Below are 21,599 nucleotides of genomic sequence, written 5' to 3'. Positions count from 1 at the left end.
TTTCCACGGGTCGACATTTGTGAAGGAGTGAGGTGCGTGAATCTGATTTTCAGTTACTGTCTGTGCATGCGTGTGGTTTTCTGTCTTGGTGAGTCGCTGAGTATGTGGGTGTCAGTCTTTGTCTCCCCTGTAAATCAACAATAAGAGCTTTGACACGGACGCAGATATGGTCGCCAGCGGATCAGCAGTTGGACCAAAGCCTGTGAAAGGCCCGCAGAAGGACAACTTTCCGTCTCATACTGGTCTATCGCCCGTCCTGGTACAATTCAACTCCGTTTTGGCTATGGTAAGTCTATAATTTTTTTCAAAATATATTTTTCTCAGAAGTCACAGAGCATTTTATTACTATCTTGACATTATTTTCTCCTTCATCCCCATCTTCTTCTTTTTTCAGAAAGTGCAATGAATAAAGGCAGGAGTCCAGGATCTGAACCTATGCAGTGTGGGGTGAGCCTCAATAAACTGAGACACCAGAATTCTTCAGGACGCCTTCACCGTGACCATCAGCACAGTGACACCTGTTGGGCTCAGTCAGCACTGGATCATGGAAAATCTTCAGTGGAGGTAATGGACAACCTTATTATGTCGGTCTATTAGAGCATGTTGACATCAGAATAATCTGTAGGAGTTGACAGCTGCCGACCCTGGGATTATCTATGCTACTGCTGCAGTTGTTGTAAATAGCAGTGTTGAAGATGTTGCTCAGTTGTTGCCGCTACTGGTTATAGTGGGATAAGCTACGGTACAATTGCTGAGGCTGCTGTTTCTGGGGATGAGGAGGGAGAAACGGTGATATCAAAGAGGAGTCTGGACAGCTATAATGGAAACAAATGATGGAGAGGAGGTGGAGAGGGGAAAGCCTGAGACCGTAGGTATTTTTCAACTTTATAATAGAAAGACCACGTGGGAAAGAGAGCTAGAGAGACAGAGAGTTGCACTCTCTCTCTCACACATCGCTTTCACTCAACATACCTCACATCTTCCTTATCTTTACTTTCTCCCACAGCTATGGTCCCTCTTAATTCTAACATCATACTGTTTTCAGTTCATTATAGAAAGTGAGCCTGAAACAGCAACTTTTTAAGCAACCGATGAGCAAGTGTGTTTCTAACATCAGATTGACATGATGTGTTAATAGTCCATGTGAGTAAACAATTATGTGAAGTGTATACAAAACCCACTTTACAGAAAGAGCATGTCCTGTGACTCACAAAGGCTCAGTTTTCATGTCACACACACACACATACACACACAGGACCAAGTGTAGAGTTGACCAGAATTAACCCCTTGAGGTGCCTCTCTGTATTTTCTGTAGGGGTGGTGTATTCTAACAGGATTATCATCAGCTTATTTAGTAAAGATGGCTTATGCAAGAACAGTTTGACTAAGGGATGTGTTCTGTGAGCATAGACTGCACCAATTCTGGAATTCAGAAAATGGATTTGGCAAAATGTCGACATTTACTACATAAAGAAAACATTTAACAATGATCTTATGTAAATATAAACAAGCATTTCAGTTTTAAAGGGTATGTAGACAAAGGCCAACACTCAAGCTGGAAATCCTGCTTTTGCTGCCACCTAACGGCTGAAAATTTCACCTTTCTGCGGGCTCTGTCCCCCGATCCAAATGTGATGTAACAATGCACTGAAACAATACACGAGGGCCTTGCTTCTTTATGAGTGTATTGTTTAGGTTATTGTTTCACAAGAGTGCATTGTGTATTGTTAATTAACAGTACATTGTACATTGTTAGGGCAGCGTCCGAGTGATGTCACAGCATCGCTGTCGCTATGGTCGCGTCACAGGAAGTCAGACATGCGCAGCACGTTAGACAGTACAGCGTGGCTGTGTTTACAACACCAACTCACATATATGCTGCCATATATCCGATAATATTAAATTACGCAAAAAACGAAGAAATTACAACAAACTGCTTACTTCTAATGTAGTCCAGTGCAGCCGATGTCTGGCTTCCGTTTTCTGCAAAGCTTCTGCTTCCGCTCGGGAAGGGCTAAAAATAGCTCATGGACACTGCAGCAAGGGCAAAAGAATTCAGCCGCTAGATGGAAGCAAAAGCAGTATTTTTAGCATGTGTTTGTCTGTGTATATCAACTCTTTATCGTTTTAAAATGGCTGATGCTGTCATAGGCCACGGAACGCATTTAGAATGGGTAGGGCCAAGAATGACGTGACGTGCCCCCCCCCAAGCCACACTCGTAACGCATAACTTTATTTATTATTATTTATTATTGCTGTTTTTATTTGTCCTGATTATAGCCTACACTTGAGTCACAATCAAATAGTATAATCAGTATGATTAGAAAGCATAAATCATTTGACACGTCAAGTCCAGTTGCATAGGATTAAAAAATGTCAACGCTCACTACCCCATCTTAAACGTTCCCAGAGAAGTTCCTCCGTCTCTCGTGCTGGATGAAGTCACTGGCAATGGCGAGACCATCCACATTGGCCAAAGCATCCCTGTGTGTGTGGCTGCACATCAAGTCATTGAGTCTCCTTTGAGTCATTGTTGACCTTAGATAAGTCCTCATACAACGAAGGGTTGAGAAAGACCTCTCGGCGCTGGCAGTTGACACGGGAATTGTATAAAACAATTTCAACAGCCTGTGTACATCTGGCGATAGGCTCATAACGTTGAGGGTAGCGGCAGAGGGGCTAGTTGGAGCAGCGACAGTTAGAAACTCTACTTCTGGTTCCTCGGAGGGCTCATTGTGGGCTGGAGTGACGGTGGTTGTCTCAGCTACCTTGGTTAACTTTGACCCGAAGAAATCAGTTATTTTTCGACGCTTCATCATTCATTTTAACGTTACTATTGCTTAAAGTTTAGCGAACACACTAGCAGTTAGTCTACTTACATAGAGCGCTGGTATTTTGTTCTGTGAAATTCACGTCCATGTGACGCTAAGCTCACACGACACAAATAACCAATCAATCATTAGGAAACAGAGTTTGTTGCTTGTGATAGGCTACGTACTGTACGTAGGCTTACAGCTGGTGGAAACTAGCCCGGGAAGTGCGCAAAAGTGCAATACATTAAGAATGTAACGTATTTGCGATTTGAATTTTTACACATGATTATGTTTGATGCACGCCAAAGTAGGTATGGCCACGGCCCTACTGGCCATACCGGTTCCGCGGCCTATGGATGCTGTTATAGTTTCAAGTTTATTTGTTATATATGAAAAGCAAGTTTACATTTATTTCTCCTAATGAAATGCTTGTTTTGCTGGCTCTACACACAAGTGGATAACAAAAGTACTCAAAAAAGTATTTTTCAAAGTACAAGAGCAGCAGGTTATATGTACAAAAACAGTCAGTGAAGCCTAGGATATACTTTACTTTGTTGGACAGTGTGCTGCAGAGGAGAATGTCTGTACAATAGTAAGGTAACACATATTCAGTGGTATTGTAAACAGTAAACTTGTGCAAATGGCAGCTTGGGCAGTCAGTAACACTAACCACAATGAACAGGTATTGTAACAGTAAAAAGTGCAAGTAGCAGATACAGTCGGTGACAGCAATCATATTGAAACAGGTAAGCAGTAAACGGTAAATATATGCAAATCGCAGTAAACTTGTGCAAATAGCAACTGAGCAAACAGTTGGAGGGCGCTATCTTACACCTGGCGCCAAGCTCAATGCAAGTGTCTTTGTTAGTCCCAGGCTAATGCAGTTGTAATTTCCCCGTCCAGCGTTCACGTTGTTTATATAGCAAATGTACTCGTGTCCATCTGAGCACCCATTGGCGTGTTGGTCTTAAAATGAGGTGGTCAGGCGCATTGTCGGCATATTGCTATCTTGAGGCAGCGGAAAGTGATTGTGCGACTGAACAGCAAAAACCTGGTCTTAAGTCAATGGCGCAGTATTTTACTGTTATTTTAAGGGTATGTTTTTCTCTCCATGGAGGGGATGATGCGTTTGGTCACGCACATTCGTGCATGCGCGTGTGTGGTTTATTTCATGTTATGCCCAAAACACACCTATGATGAATTAAGAGACTAACTCCTCTGCTGTAATCTTTGTTTCTGCGGATGTTCGTGCCGTCCACTCCCATATTCCAGATTGTATTCGAGCTGGAACATGTAAGGATGGATATGAGAAGTTGCCATTTCCAATCAAGAACGAGATATTCTAATAATAATAAATCAAACTTACATAGTGCTTTTCTAACACTCAAATTTGCTTTACAATAAATAGGGTGAAACAAGTGAAACAGATACAAGACAACAGATAAACATAGCACAAACATACAGGGTTGGATGGGAAGGAGGGGCTACTAGAGGGAGAAGCAGCAGCCAAACACGACGCCAGCCGTACTCTCTGACTCACTACTACTACTACTTTCGGCTGTTCCCGTTAGGGGTTGCTACAGTGGATCATCCATTTCCATTTCTTCCTGTCTTCTGCATCTTCCTCTGTCACACCAGCCACCTGCATGTCTTCCCTCACCACATCCAAAAACCTCCTTTTTGGCCTTCCTCTTTTCCTATTCCCTGGCAGCTCCATATTCAGCATCCTTCTCCCAATATACCCAGCATCTCTCCTCCACACATGTCCAAGCCATCTCAATCTTGCCTCTCTTGCTTTCGGAGGCAAGATTGAGATGTACTCTCCGACTTTAACAGATACAAAAGGGCAGGAAAAACAAAAAACAACAGCACTGTAGAAGTTGATTTTCTGTAGGGGTTTACTCCTGTAGCGTATTCCTCTCCCGAGGTATCCACTAGGCAGTGGCACTATTTAACCCATAGCTGGGGGCTGGTTCGTGGGCGTCAGGGAATATCCACACACCAGTGGGCCTGCGTACCGCACGTCTCGGGGCCAGACCTCCTCCAAGTCTCTTGTAGTTCAGCCAGGATCCAAGGTGTACCCAGTTGCCATGTGTCACCACGAGGAGGAGGCACTACATACGTAGGGTTTGCTGTTGGAGAAGCTGTGTACTGGCAGGGAGAGACTTATGTGCTCTGCTCTCCTGTTCGCATTTCTGCAAGCCAGAGGTGAAGGTTGAGAGTGAGACGTGACAGGCACAGAACAGTACACCAACACACTAGATGCTTCACAACAACCCAACTTCTTGCACAAGAATGTCAGACACATTCTGTTAATTAGTAGATTTATACTTTGCTTATGGAAACTTCCTAAACTTGTGTTGTATTGAGCTCTTGTTTCCCCATCAAGATCTGTTTCCCCCCCAACCAGATGAAGGCATTCGCATGTAAACAGGTTAGCTATTGGTTATGATTAGGTTAATGTAAGCGTTAGGTTAAGCTTAGGGTTAAGGTTAAGGTTCGGGATAGGTTGAGGTTAGGTTAAGGTTAATCAAGCGGCGCATCACTTTTTGGCAAGAAGCTGGCCAGAGGTATGGAGTCAGGACAGCTGGGTGGCAAAGAGAGCAAAATGGTGTATTTTGATATCAACATTTTATAATCCTGCCTGATGCTATAGCTGTATTCTTGTTGAAAACTATTTTTATGTGTGTCCTGCTCCCTAAATGAGAATACTTGTAGAAATTATTTTTGGTACCTTAGTACGTATGTGGTACAGTGGGTTCATATCAGATTTTTGACTTTTTTTGTGTGCTCCGTTTTCTCCTGTATTTTCACTTAGTCCTCTCTGTCTCACGTGTTATCTAATAATGCAGAAATGTAATTAGAGTAATTAAATCCTATACTATTTTAGTGGTTTTGCTGACTTCTACTGGTTAAAAACCACATAAAGGTTAAAAACGTACCAGCCTGGTCTTGGTACTCCATGATGTTAGCATAACAGGAAAAACACAGCTACAACTAATAAACTGGATAATGGGTCTGTTTGACATATCACCATTGACAGACAGACAGACAGACAGACAGACAGACAGAGCCAGAACTAACAATTTTCAATAGTACTGTTAATGCTGGTTGTTTGGCACACCTACATCCAACAGAGCCATTATTGATTTTATTAGCTGCAGATGTGTTTATCCTGCTATGCTAACATCACAGCGTACCAAGACCAGCCTGGCATGTTTTCAATCTTTAGATGGTTTTTAACCAGTAGATGTCAGCAAACTCACTAAAATGGTCTTGGGTTTTAGTTTAAAAAAATCAACTCTAGAAAAAAAAATTGGGAAATTGTCATGGTGGATTTTGAATGAGTTTTGGGGGTTGAATTCTGAATACAAACTGTGCTGTTGCCAGTTTGAGTTTATAAATTTACTTTATGAGGTACTCACACTATTTTGGGAAAGCACTTCCAATATTGCTACATCTATTATGCATTTAAGAACTACTTTATTAGCTTTGTAAGTATTCCAAACAGAAACCTAAAAGTTGTGGTACTCTTAGATTCTGAATTTAAATTCCTGAGAAGTAATAAATGAAGTGAAATGGCATGCTGAACTTGCCCTGTACTCCTAAAGTGTCATTATGAGCACTATGAGCATTGACCCGTGGAGTGGGTCAATGCTCATAGTGTGTAGAGGAGGGCCTCTGTCTGTGACTGGTGTTGCTCTGAAGAGGAGCCAGACAACAGAGAATTGTTGTTGCTACTGTATTAGTGGTGATGTCACGTCTATCATAACTGAGTGGACGGACAGTGGAACAATGTTACTGAAATGTTGACTGAATGGAGGGCTTACTGCTGACTGACTGATGGACTTTGACTGACTAGCTGAATAAATGAATGAGCGAGTGAGTGAAGTGAACGAGTGAATGAAAGAATGAATGAATTAGTGAATGAGGGACAAACTGACTGACAGACAACCAGATCAATCATGCTCATCACGTGGAAGAAAACACCACCAACACTGTGCTGTGGCACCCAGCGCAGAAAAAAGATGGCTAGAGAGAAATCCTTAAAAAGATGGGATGGGATAGAGTGGGAGAAGTTATAATGGACAGAAACAAAGACCAAGAGAAAGTGACAAAAGAAACAAGAGTGAGAAATAGAGAGGCAAGGGCAGAAACAGTTACAAAGATAGAGATAGTTACATAGAGTGAGGGACATTAATTCAAAAGAGAAGGATTCAGAGATGGGCAGAAAGAGATCCCCGTGACTGTTTGTGAGTCATTCTCTCTTTGAAACGTGTTGAAATGAACGTAGCCGGAGTACTTCCTCCTTTAACATTATCAAAAAAAAAACCAGATGCTAGTCCCTCCTTCCCCCTTCTTGCTCCCTTCCCCTCATATCACCCTCATCTTTTTTTCTGTGCCAGCGTTACCACAGAGAATACACTAGCCAATCAGAGAGGAGAAGGTGTGGAACATACCTCCAGTCACTCACAGCTTTGACCAATCAGAACACAGGAAGTGTGAGGGGGGGGGTCCCTAGCTAGGACTCCCTCCCAGCCCCTTCTCTTGCAACTAAACTTGCTGTCTCACTCACACTTCCTGGCTTTACAGGAGAGAGATAGAAAGCGTGTGTGACTGTGTGTGCGTGTGTGTGTGTGTGTGTGTGAGAGAGAGAGAGAGAGAGAGAGAGAGAGAGAGAGAGAGAGAGAGAGAGAGAGAGGGGGTAGTAAGTGTGGTAGCAGTGTGCTTTACAGTCGTTGCCACACATGTAGCAACTCTGTCTATTTTTGACTGGATCTGATTGTACTGGAGATATTTTTACATCTTCTACACTGTGGGAGATTTCCATCAGATAAAGACAGACTTTGGGTTTTATTTTTTTCCTTTTTTGTTTTGTTCTTCTTTTATTCTTAGTGTGTGAGCGTGTGTGTATGTGAGAGAGAGCGATAGAGAGAGGGAGAGAGAGAGGACCAGGATGATTGCAGCCCAGCTACTAGCCTATTACTTCACCGAACTCAAAGATGACCAGGTTAAAAAGGTGAGTGAGTCTCTCTCCCCCTCTCTCATGCTCGCTGTCTCTCATGCTCGCTCTCTTGTACTCTCGCTCTTTCTCTCTCTATCTCTCTCTCTCTCTCTTGTGCTCTCTCTCTCTGACAGTAAGCCTTATTGTGTGTGTCCTTGTGTAAGAGAGAGAGGACATCAGACCACAGAACACAACATAAAAGCAAGGTGGAGAGGTTGGGAGGACATGTGAGACTGGAAGGGAGGAGATCAGGACGTGCTGTAGAGGTCGTTGGGTGTATTTGTATTGTCATTACAACTGAAGCTCTCGGTTTCACTTTGAGAAGGGCAGGAGTGTTTCAGCATGATGTATGTTTGGAAATCTGTGTTATATAATATTTTTCTGAAGAGGAATGTAAGAGAGGATGTAAGCGCGGAGCCGACATGAGGAAATGCTAAGAGAGGCATTGGAAGGAGAAAATTTGAGCCTGGAGGTCACAGAGTTCCTTTTTTCGTCATTATTGCCAGAGGGTAAAGCTGGTAAAACTACATCGAAGTGTGCTTGTACAGCGCTGTGCGGGATATGATAGTGGGATATGTGACATGATGTACGTTTCCAGAGGTTTTGAACAGCAGAGAGTAGAGAGGAATGAAAGGAACAGAGAAAGGGGAGGAACGAGATGGTAGGAAGGTGGAAGGGAGGAGCGAAGTTGTTTTAAAGGTCACTAAATTTGATCATTTCATTAGTCAGGCGGCATTATTCATTCACCATCATTAGGTGCTGTATTATTACTGGAAGGTACTTAATAGGTATCTGATCAACCTTCAAAGGATTAAGTGTCTGGTTTGTAGTGCAACATTATGTGAGTTGTGAAGTTGGGTAAAACATGTTGGGGTTATCACTGAGGGGAGAAGAAGTAGGAGAAAGAGGAAGGAAGGAGGAGGAGACATGAAGGAGATGGGAGAGGGAGAAGATGAGGTAAAATGGTGAGGAAAGAAGGAATAGAAGGGGAAGGTGCAGAGGTATGTCGCGGCAGAACAGAGAGGTATAGTTCAGGAGTAACGTAAAAGCGACTTTTATGACTGCAGCTCTCCAAGGTCGAGCATCCCACTGACATCAGTTTTATTGTCACAACTTGAGGACTTTGTACTCGCCTAAGTTAGTCCAAAACTAATTTTGTTGGAGTCATACACATACATTGGAGAGAGAGAAGAGAGACACGGGTAGATGAGGGTCAGTGGAGTGTAATTAGAATAAAGCCTTCTGTTATGGAGCGTAATTGAATATGAAAAGCTATGGATGAGGTGAACGAAGGAATGAGGATGACGTCCTTTATCTCATTGTAATTGGCCCTTTGCAGCTTTGTGGCTGACCGGAGGGAGCAGCCCCCACATCTGTTTGGCTGGTGAATAACCGGCTCGACCAGTTTGTTTGCAGCAGCGCTGTTTATCTGAATAGTTGAGCCATTCACTAAGGCCCAAGACTAGCTGGAGTGGCAACATTAAAAAAAAAGAAGTAAAGTCAAATGTCTGCTTACTTGCACACTGCTTGTGGAAGATCGGCAGCAAAGACTGACCGTTTCGGTCTGGCCGTTGTTGGTGTCATGTTCTCTCAATCATTCAGCGAAACCCACAAAGGTCCAAGGCCCTCTTGTAAGGCTCAGTAATGCTGCCAGGTGAGAAATGCTCCACAAAACTCCACGTTGTGAGCTGCTTATTGAACATATGTAACAAGTTCGATAGAAGTAAAAGGGAAATAGCAGGGGTAAAGACGTCTTGGTCCACGCCTCTTGATGTCTCATTGTTTATGGTTATGAGGATGTTAGTTTTTTTTTATAGCTTAGTCATGTTCTAAGAAATAAAGGAATCCTTGGGTTCATTTTAATTTAGGGCTTGGTCCCTTAAGTGTCCCTTACTGATGATGTCATAAGTCTGCATAACGACATCAGCTGACATCAAGCTTATTGGGTCACTTACATGTAAAGGTGGAGTAACTTAACAGCCATCAATTTACTAATTTCCTCTCTCCCTATCTCTGTTGTCTCTCTCCCACTTTCTTCCTATTTCTCTCTCCCTCCTAATTCTTATCTGCTATCTCTCAGCCTCTCCTCACTCTGTCCTTCCCTCAGTTCATTTCAAGCCAACAACCTTATGTACACACTTACATACATTTCATACTTCATGTGTTTAGATATGTAAAGCTTTCATTCCCAGTTTTGCTCTGTATACAAGGAAAAAAAAAACCAAAAAAAAACAGATACAAGTCAGTGTATTTGATTTCTCTTTCCACTATCTCATTTCCTACTCCCTTTACTCCTGCTCTCCTCCTCTCTCTCATTCCCTAAAATAGGCCAGCTTTGAACCATGTGACCATAGGTGACAGGAGAAGGAGGCTTAGGAAACACAAGCACACTCTCTCTCTCTCGCTTTCTCTCTCTCTCTCTCTCTCTCTCTCTCACACACACACACACACACACAGAATGCTGTGCTGTACCTGCCAGGTGTGTGGTTATAACAGAGCAGAGTTGGTATTTTGTTCAATTAACTACTTTGTGGCAGATGCATTGCAGCCACGTTCTGTACCACTTGGTTCTGTACTTTGTGCATTTTTTTTTTGCCCTCTTTTTCTCCCCAATTGTACCTGGCCAGTTACCCTATTTTTCGAGCCGTCCCGGTCTCTGTTCCACCCCCTCTGCTGCAGACTACCACACGTCTCCTCCGATACATGTGGAGTCGCCAGCCGGATCAACAACTTAACAGCGGACACATGGATACACAGTAGAAACAACAAATAGAATAGAGAGACACTCACCATTACTATGAATCTACTGGCCCACCTCACTGGTATCATAGTATCCACAGCTACCCGAACTGGCTGTTGCAAGGTTGAGTGTGACTGCAGAATTGTCTTTGGCGTTGTCAGGAGGATGCTGGTGTTCTTTACTCAGCTCGGCACATGAAACCATTAAGAGGCCTTAACAGTGCCAATGTTACCAACACACAAAGCAAATACTGGACTGTCAAACTAAAGCACCTGGTAACTGAATAAATGCAAATGGTGAAAAAATAATCAACCGTTGCCACTTCCAGAAATCCAGAAAGCATTCCTGTATCATAATAATGTCCCAGCATACAGTCAAGCTGATGTGTTAGTGACTGTCCTGCTCACCAACCACAATGTACCCACACTCACCCAATATGGCTGTTAAACACATACTATATATACCAAATATCGTTAACACAACCAGATTCATTGGCCAAGTATGATTCCACATGGTTTTGCTCACATTGATTAGCGTTACACAACACACCATAGACGACAACAGCGAAAAGGTTGGGAGTTAGGGAGGTTAAACAATGAGAACAATGTCTTTATACATGCTCAGTAATCCAGGTAAGCAAATCACAGAAAGTTGAAACAGTTCATTTGGACACAACATTTATTGAGAGTGAAACATTTCCCTCTCAATAATTGTGTCCAGATGAACTGATTCAACTTTCTCTGAATAACAAGGAAGGTTAGTAGTGTTCAGAGAATACTGTTCATAAACAAATACTATTACATACAGGTGATTAAAAATTTAATATTGCACTGTAGCATGCACAAGCACTTTGCTATGGATATAGAAATAGATGAATCCATAGATAAATAGATGAAGCGTTGACATCAGAAAGCTGTATGGTAAGCACTAATGTAGTAAATATAAAGAAATTTATACAGTCGTGAGCAAGTTAATATCTCGGTAATCAAAGTGACTACAGCTGACAACAAACAAACCATACCGGCCAAAATTCCCCTTGAAACAAATGCTCATCTTACTCTATCTAACTGCTCAATGCTAACACTGATACTACCAAAATGAGCCCCAACATGCTTATTGATCAGCTGCAAACACTTGGCATCTGATCTCCATTTGGCACACTAGCTTTTCAACCACAGTTTCTGTCCCCAAGACAAAACCAACACACTAACTAATGAATTAATTTCCAAGTGGCAGACGCGTTGCAGCCACGTTCTGTACCACTTGGTTCTGAACTTTGTGTATTATTTTTTTTTGCCCTCTTTTTCTCCCCAATTGTACCTGGCCAGTTACCCTATTTTTCGAGCCGTCCCAGTCTCTGCTCCACCCCCTCTGCTGCAGACTACCACACGTCTCCTCCGATACATGTGGAGTCGCCAGCCGCTTCTTTTCACCCGATAGTGAGGAGTTTCACCAGGGGGATGTAGCGCGTGGGAGGATCATGCTATTCCCCCCCAGTTCCCCCTCCCCCCTAAACAGGCACCCCGACCACAGGAGGCGCTAGTGCAGTGACCAGGACACATACCCACATCCGGCTTCCCACCCGCAGACACGGCCAATTGCGTCTGTAGGGACACCTGACCAAACGGGAGGTAACACGGGGATTCGAACCGGCGATCCCTGTGTTGGTAGGCAACGGAATAGACCTCTATGGTACCCGGATGCCCCATTTGTGCATTTTTCTTGGGATAGACTCCTTTCACACCGTAACAAAATGTCCTTTGGTGTAGCGATGCCTGGACGTAAGATGCAATTCGTGTTGTCATCTACCCATTCAGTGAGGATTTAAGAGGATGCTAAAATATAGATGGCATCTAAACTTAACCTTGTTTGGTTTGCTTTCATGACATAAAGCAGCGTCCATGTGGTGCAGGATATGAACGTAGGATATTGCCCTGCCTCCCTAGTTTTTTGCAGTCTACTTGCAAAGTCCTGTAAAAATGCATACCCATATAGTGATTCAAGATGACCTGTCGGTTATCGAGCTTTAAAGTGGAAGTATTTTCCCACCTTTTTTTTTTTTTTTTTTTTTGCAACCTGCAAAGGAACATAAGGAGTCTTGTAGTTTGTCTTGTATTTACCTAAATCAACAGAACACTGGTAAGTTTCCACTCCACTTACTATGCTGCAGTGTCCTTCACTATAAACACTGGTACTGTGTAATGTAGGCTGAATTGGAGGGCTCTCCAGACAGTGTGTGTGTGTGTGTGTGTGTGTGTGTGTGTGTGTGTGTGTGTGTGTGTGTGTGTGTGTGTGTGTGTGTGTGTGTGTGTTTAAGTATCTAATTCCTAAAACAGATTAAAGTTTATCTAGCAAAGTAAATTGTAGTGATATACTGTCTTATTTATTGATCTTGTACAGCACTTTGTCCACTTTTTTTTTTAACTTGGCATTGTACAGCAGCACCGCATTGGTTGTTTTTGGATGTGTTGCATAAATAAATGTGACTTGACTTTATTAGTGTAGATTAAAACCGTGCGTGTCTGCGAGTGTGTGTGATCATTTTTGCATGTGACATGAAGGGGGAAGTGAAGAGAGTGGGCGACATAGAGGAGAGTATTATTCCTATGGAGGGACTAGTTCGCCAATAAAAAGTACGTCAGTGTTACGTGCAAGCACATGCAAGCATGCAGACAAAGTGGAGTCAGGTTTCATTGTGTAAAGGAACAGAATATGTAATGGCTGGGACAGACTGTAATATTCCCTCAACTTGAAGTTTTAGAGAGCGTTTGCAGTTGCACCAAAGAATTGAAAAGCATATCTATCTATCTATCTATCTATCTATCTATCTATCTATCTATCTATCTATCTATCTATCTATCTATCTATCTATCTATCTGTCTGTCTGTCAGCTTGCTTATGTTTGTAGATATTACCAAGGTTGAAGCAAATTAACTTTAATTACTTACAGTATAGTTGCCGGGGCAACTTGAGCTTTAAGTAAACCATGGAATTGCTCTAAGGGTGGTTTACTGACCGTAACACCTGCAGCAGATTAATCTAGCTGTGCCGTGTGAGGTTATTAGCTGGTTTGCTATAAGTGCTTAGTCACTGCTTCCTGTTGTGCCAAATCAGGAAGCAGTGAGAAGCTAATTTGACATGTGTCGGGGGTCACATTCTGTTTGGGTTAGAAACATGAAAGAGTCCCTTTTTTTGCCCCCCCCCCCCCACACACTTTTTCTCCCAATTGTATCTGACCAATTACGCCACTTTTCTGAGCTGTCCCGATCCCTGCTCCACCCCCTCTGCCGATTCGGGGAGGGCTGCAGACTACCACGTGCCTCCTCCGATACATGTGGCGTTGCCAGCTGCTTCTTTTCACCTGACAGTGAGGAGTTTCACCAGGGGGACATAGCATGTGAGAAGATCACGCTATTCCCTCCAGTTCCCCCTCCGCCCCAAACAGGCACCCTGACTGGCCAGAGGAGGCGCTAGTGCAGCGACCAGGACACACACCCACATCCGGCTTCCCACCCGCAGACACGGCCAATTATGTCTGTAGGGACGCCCGAACAAGCCGGAGGTAACACGGGGATTTGAACTGGCAATCCCCATGTTGGTAGTCAACAGAATAGACCGCTACGCTACCTGGACGCCCCCACATGTGTCGTTCTAATGCCCACTCCACCAGGCGTGTCATCAGTGAACACATTCGTCCTCAACCAGTGAAGAGGACCACACACATTTGCTTTTATTATTCAGCTATTTACATGAGAAGGCATTTTTATTTATCTGAATGATCTGAGAACACAGTTTTTAGAGCAGATTAGGTGTCCAACAAGACTCTCTTGAGTATTGAAGACAATGGTTTTCATCATTGAAAAACCTTTCTTTTTCCAAAAACCTGTTGTAGAGTTATTTCAACCTATCTCTCAAAGCAAGAATGGCTTAGCTTAGTAGGCCACCAAATGTGTAACACAAGCAGCTATTCAGCGTTTGGAAAACACGATATTCAGGTAGAACGCTCTCGTCCCAAAATCCGTTTTACAGCGGCATTGAATGGGAAGGGAAAACAAAAAATAAGGTCAGCTGTCAAAAGGACACATTGCATGATTCTACATGCATGTCTTTTTAAGTAAAAGGAGAACTTATGTGTGATGTCAGGAGGTACAGCATGGGGGCACAGCACAGTATTGTATTGTTGACTAAATAATACAGGGTATTTATATGCAAAGTTATTTTTGTCTTTTGGAAGATTGAAGGGATTTTCATACTTTCGCTGCGTGACATTATCTTAAGTTACTGCATAGTTGCCCCATTTTCACCTCGCTGGCAAATGGAGCAAACGCTACTTGCAAATGACTGTCGCCGTGTGTTTCAGCCCGCTCGGTGCCTTAGCAAATAGGCAGGTTTCATCACGCCGGGGCTCTTCATTCACCTTATTCATGCAGTCAGATAACACACTTAGGTGTTTAGTCAATCACAAGTCATTTACCAAGTTTACTTTACTCTGTATACTGTCTCTAAGCCTGTCTGCATTGTCAAATGTGGTGTATCAGAAAAAAAAAGGTACATGGCTCCAGTGTTTACCCCTGTGGTTGTACCCGAAAAGCATCTCTTGTACCCATCCAAGGCCTCAAGCAGGTTAAAAATGCTATGAATCATATATGAGTATTATTAGACTTCAGTCTGCTCGAAAGCATTGAATCATGAAGCCGAAGGTGAAGAGGTTATTTGGAGCTATGCAAATAAATGGAAATAATTCTTCCTTGTAATAAAAAAGACAATAGAAAACAACAAATGTTAAACACATGGCTCTCCAAAAAAAAAAAAAAAAAAAAAAGCCAAGGCACTCGTTCCAGGGTTCAAAAATGAAAAAGCCTTTAAGTGTAGAGCCTGTATAGTTTTAAAAGGCCTATCCACCATGTGTGGTCTTCATCAGAGTTAAGGTACAGATGAGCACCAATGCAAAGGAGGAAATTACAGTGATCAGATAATTGGCCTGTTTTAATTGACATGGCCACAAACAGAGAAATAGCAGAAGCAAAATTGGTTGGGTTTCACCACAGAGACAGGTGTTGGGACATAACAGATCACATAAAAAGCGACATAAATGCTCATAAGCACTGTAAAAACCAATGAGTGAAACCACACCACAAGGAGATGAGCCAAAACTAGCCACAGCATCAAAAAGTTAACACAAAAAATAACATGATGTTCAATCCAGTGTATGTGGTAGGTCTTAGCTTCACAATCCAGGAGACTTCACTATTCATACATTGTTTTAGTTTGTTGCCCCCTCTGGGGAGGTTTGGGAGACCTTTTCAATGACCACTTTTTTTAGGTCTGCCATGGTCTATTCATAATGCACAGCCATGGTATAATTTGGATGAGCAGTATCAACGACATTTGTTATGCTCAGCAAGTCTGTCCTTCAAATGTCTTATAGTTATAATGCCTTACTCCAAATGTCTTATTCCAAGGCAAAAATTTTCCACATCGAAAAATTCCCAATTTGCTAATTCAGCAGTACAAAAAGTAGGTGGCTGAGAGAATAGGACATATTTTCTGTGTGTGTGTGTGTGTGTGTGTTTGTGTGTGTGTGTGTGTTTTCCCTCTCTGTAATTATAGTAATAGATGCTGGAGGCGAGCAGTTACAGTCACAGGGGGAATGTAGGCTAGCAAGAGCTAACAACAGCATGTCAGAACAGTCACAGTGTCACTCCAAAATCACCACACCGCTCTGCTGAACATACTTGTACAGCCTAAACAAGGGGCTTCAACCTTAAGCGTCTCGTGGATCTGTTTCTGAAGGGGTCTGGTAGGGCTTGAGTACTTGTTTGTTTTAGTAAATTCACAAACAAAGTAGACATATTTCACTTTTCTCAGTTTGGGTTCCTACTTATAGACCAGGTGTTAATGAGTTTGGGTCCCAGGGTGAGGATCGCACCTAGAGGAGATGTAGGGAATCTGACACACCCATAGCGCTGTTCATAGACAGACAAATCAGAAGAACGTTCTCGCAGCCAGAGCTCGACCCCAAAAAAATCCATGTTACACCACATTATTTATTGTTTAACAATGTCACATGAAGCCTTGGTTGTATGCATGAGTGGGTGGGACAGGAAATGCTGGTCATTTCCTGAAATGCACTTATAAAAACATGTTGTAACAATTATGGCACGTTTTATTGTCAGATTACTAATCCTGCCCCTCTGTGCTCGCACCCTTGTTTGCATTCTTCAGATGTATTGAAGTAACTGGCAAATATCAGGGCAGTGTCACCTGTGAATCCTTCCATTGTTAATATTGTTTTAGTCTCAGCTATCAGCCGCCTATGAGACCAAAGTTGCCCATCTTCCTCGCCTCAAAAGTTTCCCATCATCATTTGGTTCACATCATTCTGACACGTTTTTTCATTCCAATACATTTCTGTTCTGTCATTTTCATTTCTGTCGTTTTTGAATGAGTATCTGGGAATTTGGCATAGAATAATTATCATCTTTATTCCAGAAGGTGCTTCACAGCCCACAAACATTAATGATCTTCATGAAAATGTTTTTGTATGGGCCAAGAAATGTTTGCAGACTTAAAAAAAAAAAAGAAAAAAAGAAATAAAGGTGGGTCTGTGGCCAGTATCAGCCAATTTCCTCCACTCTGCAAACTCATGCCATAGCCGACATCGTCCTCAACCAATCAGCAGTGAAATGGGTGGAACAGGAAGTGTCGTTGATTTGTAAATTTACAACAGGAAGTAGTAACATTCCATTGTGACGTCTGTTGGAATGAATAGTCGAAGTCAGAGCCGTGAGCACGCTTTCATGTGGGGCGATGATAGGCGTCGTGTGTATGTGTGTGTGTGTGTGTGTGTGTGTGTGTGTGTGTGTGTGTCTTTCTGCTTCACATATAGTACGTCATCATAATAAGATAAGCCAATGATAATCAAGTTAACAGTCTTACTATCAACTGAACAAATTAGCTCTGGTTAAATTTACTGCTGCACTTTGAACATTTTTGTCTTTTTGTTTCTCATATTGTTGTCGTGTCAGATTTTCATAAAGTGAATCACACTGAATCATTAAACTCACTTATGGGTGTAACTTGTTCTTGTTGTGTCACACCTCGAACTCCCGTAGCCGCTATTTCCCATCGTTACTAGAAGTGATGCAACAATGGGCTTTACTTTACTGGATGTGTTCCACATCCTGTTCCTTGGAGGTCAGACAGTTGAAAGTGGTTTCTGGGTTTTGTTACGCACGGAGGCGGCTGCACTGTTGAACCTTAATGGCAGCTGGAGAGCTAGTTTGTGAACCTTTCTTCTTGTCTCTTGTCTGATTTTTTTGGTTGTACCACATCACTGTTGTGTAAAAAATCACAAGTTAGAATGCCCTCTCAGCCGTTGCTGCCCGGTCACTGTGTGTCACCATGACGATGCTGTGATTATCCTTATCTCCCACATCATTATTTGTCACAAGCAATTATAGTGACCGATAAAATTATCTGGTGTGATTTGATTCGAAGGGAGGAAAGTCAGTCACTGTTTTAGTGTGTCTGTGATTTCATTCTGTGCTAAGATGGGAGCGTTCAAATGACTGTAGTTCCAGTCAGTTCAGGAAGTGAATTTCCTCATGAGCCCAGTAATTTAAAACTTTTAAGCTTTTTGGTGCGGTAACAACTGTTTTGTTCAATGCTGGATTTGTCACATGGGTTTTGGATTTGTGTGTGTGTGTGTGTGTGTGTGTGTGTGTGTGTGTGTGTGTGTGTGTGTGTGTGTGTGTGTGTGTGTGTGTGAGAGAGCTTCTTATTTTTGTCATAATTTTCTCACCTTCCCACACACACACACTGATGATGATGATGATGACTACCTGTACTGACACCATATTTAGGTAGGCAAGTATGAGAAACCTGCTAAATGTGTGCATTGATATCAACGCTGCTCTAAAATATGTTGCCTTTACAGATTTATTGTTATTATGACCTCAGTCAACAAAGTATTGATTTCTCTATTCTTCTCCATTCTTTTCTTTTCCTCCTTTATATTGTTATTATAGTGTATTTCAGACTGAACTATTTGCTTTCCATGCTGCCGTCTGTGTAAATCTTAAACGACATCATGCGTTGGTCAGCGTTCAAATGCTGTCTTTTTGGACGGTATTTCTAATAAAATTTTTATTGTCGACTTGTTCTTTTCCCAGATTGATAAATACCTGTACTCCATGCGGTTCTCGGATGAGACGCTGCAAGACATCATGCAGCGGTTTCGCAGGGAGCTTGTCAGCGGATTGGGCCACGACACTAACCCCACCGCCACGGTGAAGATGCTGCCGACATTTGTGTGCTCAATCCCTGATGGCTCAGGTTGGTGTTTTGACTCTAAACCCGCACACGACCTGGAGTTTTCACTAAGAGGAAAATTCGGTGAACTCTGGTGCAATGTCAGTACTTGCTAAAAACTGAACTACACCATCTGATTCAAAGTCTCGATATAGTAAAACCACGTTGTACAACAGGTACTGCAGTATGTCTCACTGCAGAGGGAAAAAGGTCGTGTTATTGCATGAGCTGCGGACCACGTGTCTGTTGGTAGAAGGCCTGGTTTATCAGCTGCAGCGGGTTTATCTTGAAATCTGCTGGTAGGATTAAAACAACACTGGGCATGATTATCAGATGGTTGTGCTTGCTGTTCGGTGCTCGGATTTCAGTTTTCTACAGGGTTTTCAGGATTGACAGCCACACATACTTCATGCTACGCCTGGCTTTTGAGCTGATGCTTACTTCAGTCGAATGTTAAAACAAATACCTTGTCATGAGCTCAACTGCCTTGGTGGCCCGAGACTCTGTGCTTGTCAAGGAAAGGCAAAACTTATTTAAAGCATTCAGTCTTACAGTATTATCTCTGGAGTCTGACGGGAGTCTTCCCTTAAAGTCAGTGTTTTCTTATGACTGCTCATCAGTGCATTCACATATATAGTACATACACTACCGTTCAAAAGTTTGGGATCACATTGAAATGTCCATATTTTTGAAGGAAAAGCACTGTACTTTTCAATGAAGATAACTTTAAACTAGTCTTAACTTTAAAGAAATACACTCTATACATTGCTAATGTGGTAAATGACTATTCTAGCTGCAAATGTCTGGTTTTTGGTGCAATATCTACATAGGTGTATAGAGGCCCATTTCAAGCAACTATCACTCCAGTGTTCTAATGGTACAATGTGTTTGCTCATTGGCTCAGAAGGCTAATTGATGATTAGAAAACCCTTGTGCAATCATGTTCACACATCTGAAAACAGTTTAGCTCGTTACAGAAGCTACAAAACTGACCTTCCTTTGAGCAGATTGAGTTTCTGGAGCATCACATTTGTGGGGTCAATTAAACGCTCAAAATGGCCAGAAAAAGAGAACTTTCATCTGAAACTCGACAGTCCATTCTTGTTCTTAGAAATGAAGGCTATTCCATGCGAGAAATTGCTAAGAAATTGAAGATTTCCTACACCGGTGTGTACTACTCCCTTCAGAGGACAGCACAAACAGGCTCTAACTAGAGTAGAAAAAGAAGTGGGAGGCCGCGTTGCACAACTGAGCAAGAAGATAAGTACATTAGAGTCTCTAGTTTGAGAAACAGACGCCTCACAGGTCCCCAACTGGCATCTTCATTAAATAGTACCCGCAAAACACCAGTGTCAACATCTACAGTGAAGAGGCGGCTGCGGGATTCTGGGCTTCAGGGCAGAGTGGCAAAGAAAAAGCCATATCTGAGACTGACCAATAAAAGAAAAAGATTAAGATGGGCAAAAGAACACAGACATCGGACAGAGGAAGACTGGAAAAAAGTGTTGTGGACGGATGAATCCAAGTTTGAGGTGTTTGGATCACAAAGAAGAACGTTTGTGAGACGCAGAACAAATGAAAAGATGCTGGAAGAATGCCTGACGCCATCTGTTAAGCATGGTGGAGGTAATGTGATGGTCTGGGGTTGCTTTGGTGCTGGTAAGGTGGGAGATTTGTACAGGGTAAAAGGGATTCTGAATAAGGAAGGCTATCACTCCATTTTGCAACGCCATGCCATACCCAGTGGACAGCGCTTGATTGGAGCCAATTTCATCCTACAACAGGACAATGACCCTAAACACACCTCCAAATTGTGCAAGAACTATTTAGAGCAGAAGCAGGCAGCTGGTATTCTATCGGTAATGGAGTGGCCAGCGCAGTCACCAGATCTGAACCCCATTGAGCTGTTGTGGGAGCAGCTTGACCGTATGGTACGCAAGAAGTGCCCATCCAACCAATCCAACTTGTGGGAGCTGCTTCTGGAAGCGTGGGGTGCAATTTCTCCAGATTACCTCAACAAATTAACAGCTAGAATGCCAAAGGTCTGCAATGCTGTAATTGCTGCAAATGGAGGATTCTTTGACGAAAGCAAAGTTTGATGTAAAAAAAATCTTATTTCAAATACAAATCATTATTTCTAACCTTGTCAATGTCTTGACTCTATTTTCTATTCATTTCACAACATATGGTGGTGAATAAGTGTGACTTTTCATGGAAAACACAAAATTGTTTGGGTGATCCCAAACTTTTGAACGGTAGTGTACATACCAGAAAAGTTTGACTTACCTGTTTGTGCGTTGCATTTTGACGTATAAAACGCGCTATATGCTCCGGTTTCCTCCCACAGTCCAAAGACATGTAGGTCAGGTGAATCGGCCATACTAAATTGTCCCTAGGTGTGAATGTGTGTGTGTGTGTGTGAGTGTGTGTGTGTGTGTGTGTGTGTGTGTGTGTGTGTGTGTGTGTGTGTGTGTGTGTGTGTGTGTGTGCGTGCGCGCCCTGTGATGGCCTGGCGGCCTGCCTGTACAGGGTGTCTCCCCGCCTGCTGCCCAATGACTGCTGGGATAGGCTCCAGTGTCCCCGCGACCCTGAGCGCAGGATAAGCGGCTTGGATAATGGATGAATGGATGGAAACATGCTATATAAAGAGTTTAATCAATAGATTAATTTACATTAATCTAGTTGAGAGAGAGACCTGGTTTTTGCCCACATGACCCTGTGCATACTG

At 42.7% G+C, this 21,599-nt stretch overlaps 1 protein-coding gene across 3 annotated transcripts in view; it reads left to right on the top strand.

The window, feature by feature from the left end:
• Positions 1-7,432: 7,432 nt before the first annotated feature.
• The window catches only part of LOC130111498 (hexokinase-1-like), a 35,377-nt gene continuing 21,210 nt past the window's right edge, over positions 7,433-21,599 (top strand). Inside the window, exons 1-2 of one of the 3 annotated variants that reach the window (XR_008810167.1) lie at positions 7,433-7,833; positions 18,733-18,895. Coding sequence is in view for 1 of the 3 variants with exons in the window: in XM_056278715.1 (XP_056134690.1) it covers positions 7,771-7,833; positions 18,733-18,895 (226 nt within the window). In the remaining 2 variants the exon portion in view is untranslated. The remainder of the gene's footprint in view (positions 7,834-18,732; positions 18,896-21,599) is intronic. The other 2 variants (XM_056278715.1, XM_056278716.1) reach the window with 2 other exon arrangements.

Source organism: Lampris incognitus, chromosome 4, assembly GCF_029633865.1.
Source record: "Lampris incognitus isolate fLamInc1 chromosome 4, fLamInc1.hap2, whole genome shotgun sequence".
NCBI classification, from domain to species: domain Eukaryota; kingdom Metazoa; phylum Chordata; class Actinopteri; order Lampriformes; family Lampridae; genus Lampris; species Lampris incognitus.
This window is presented reverse-complemented; position numbering and strand designations above follow the sequence as displayed.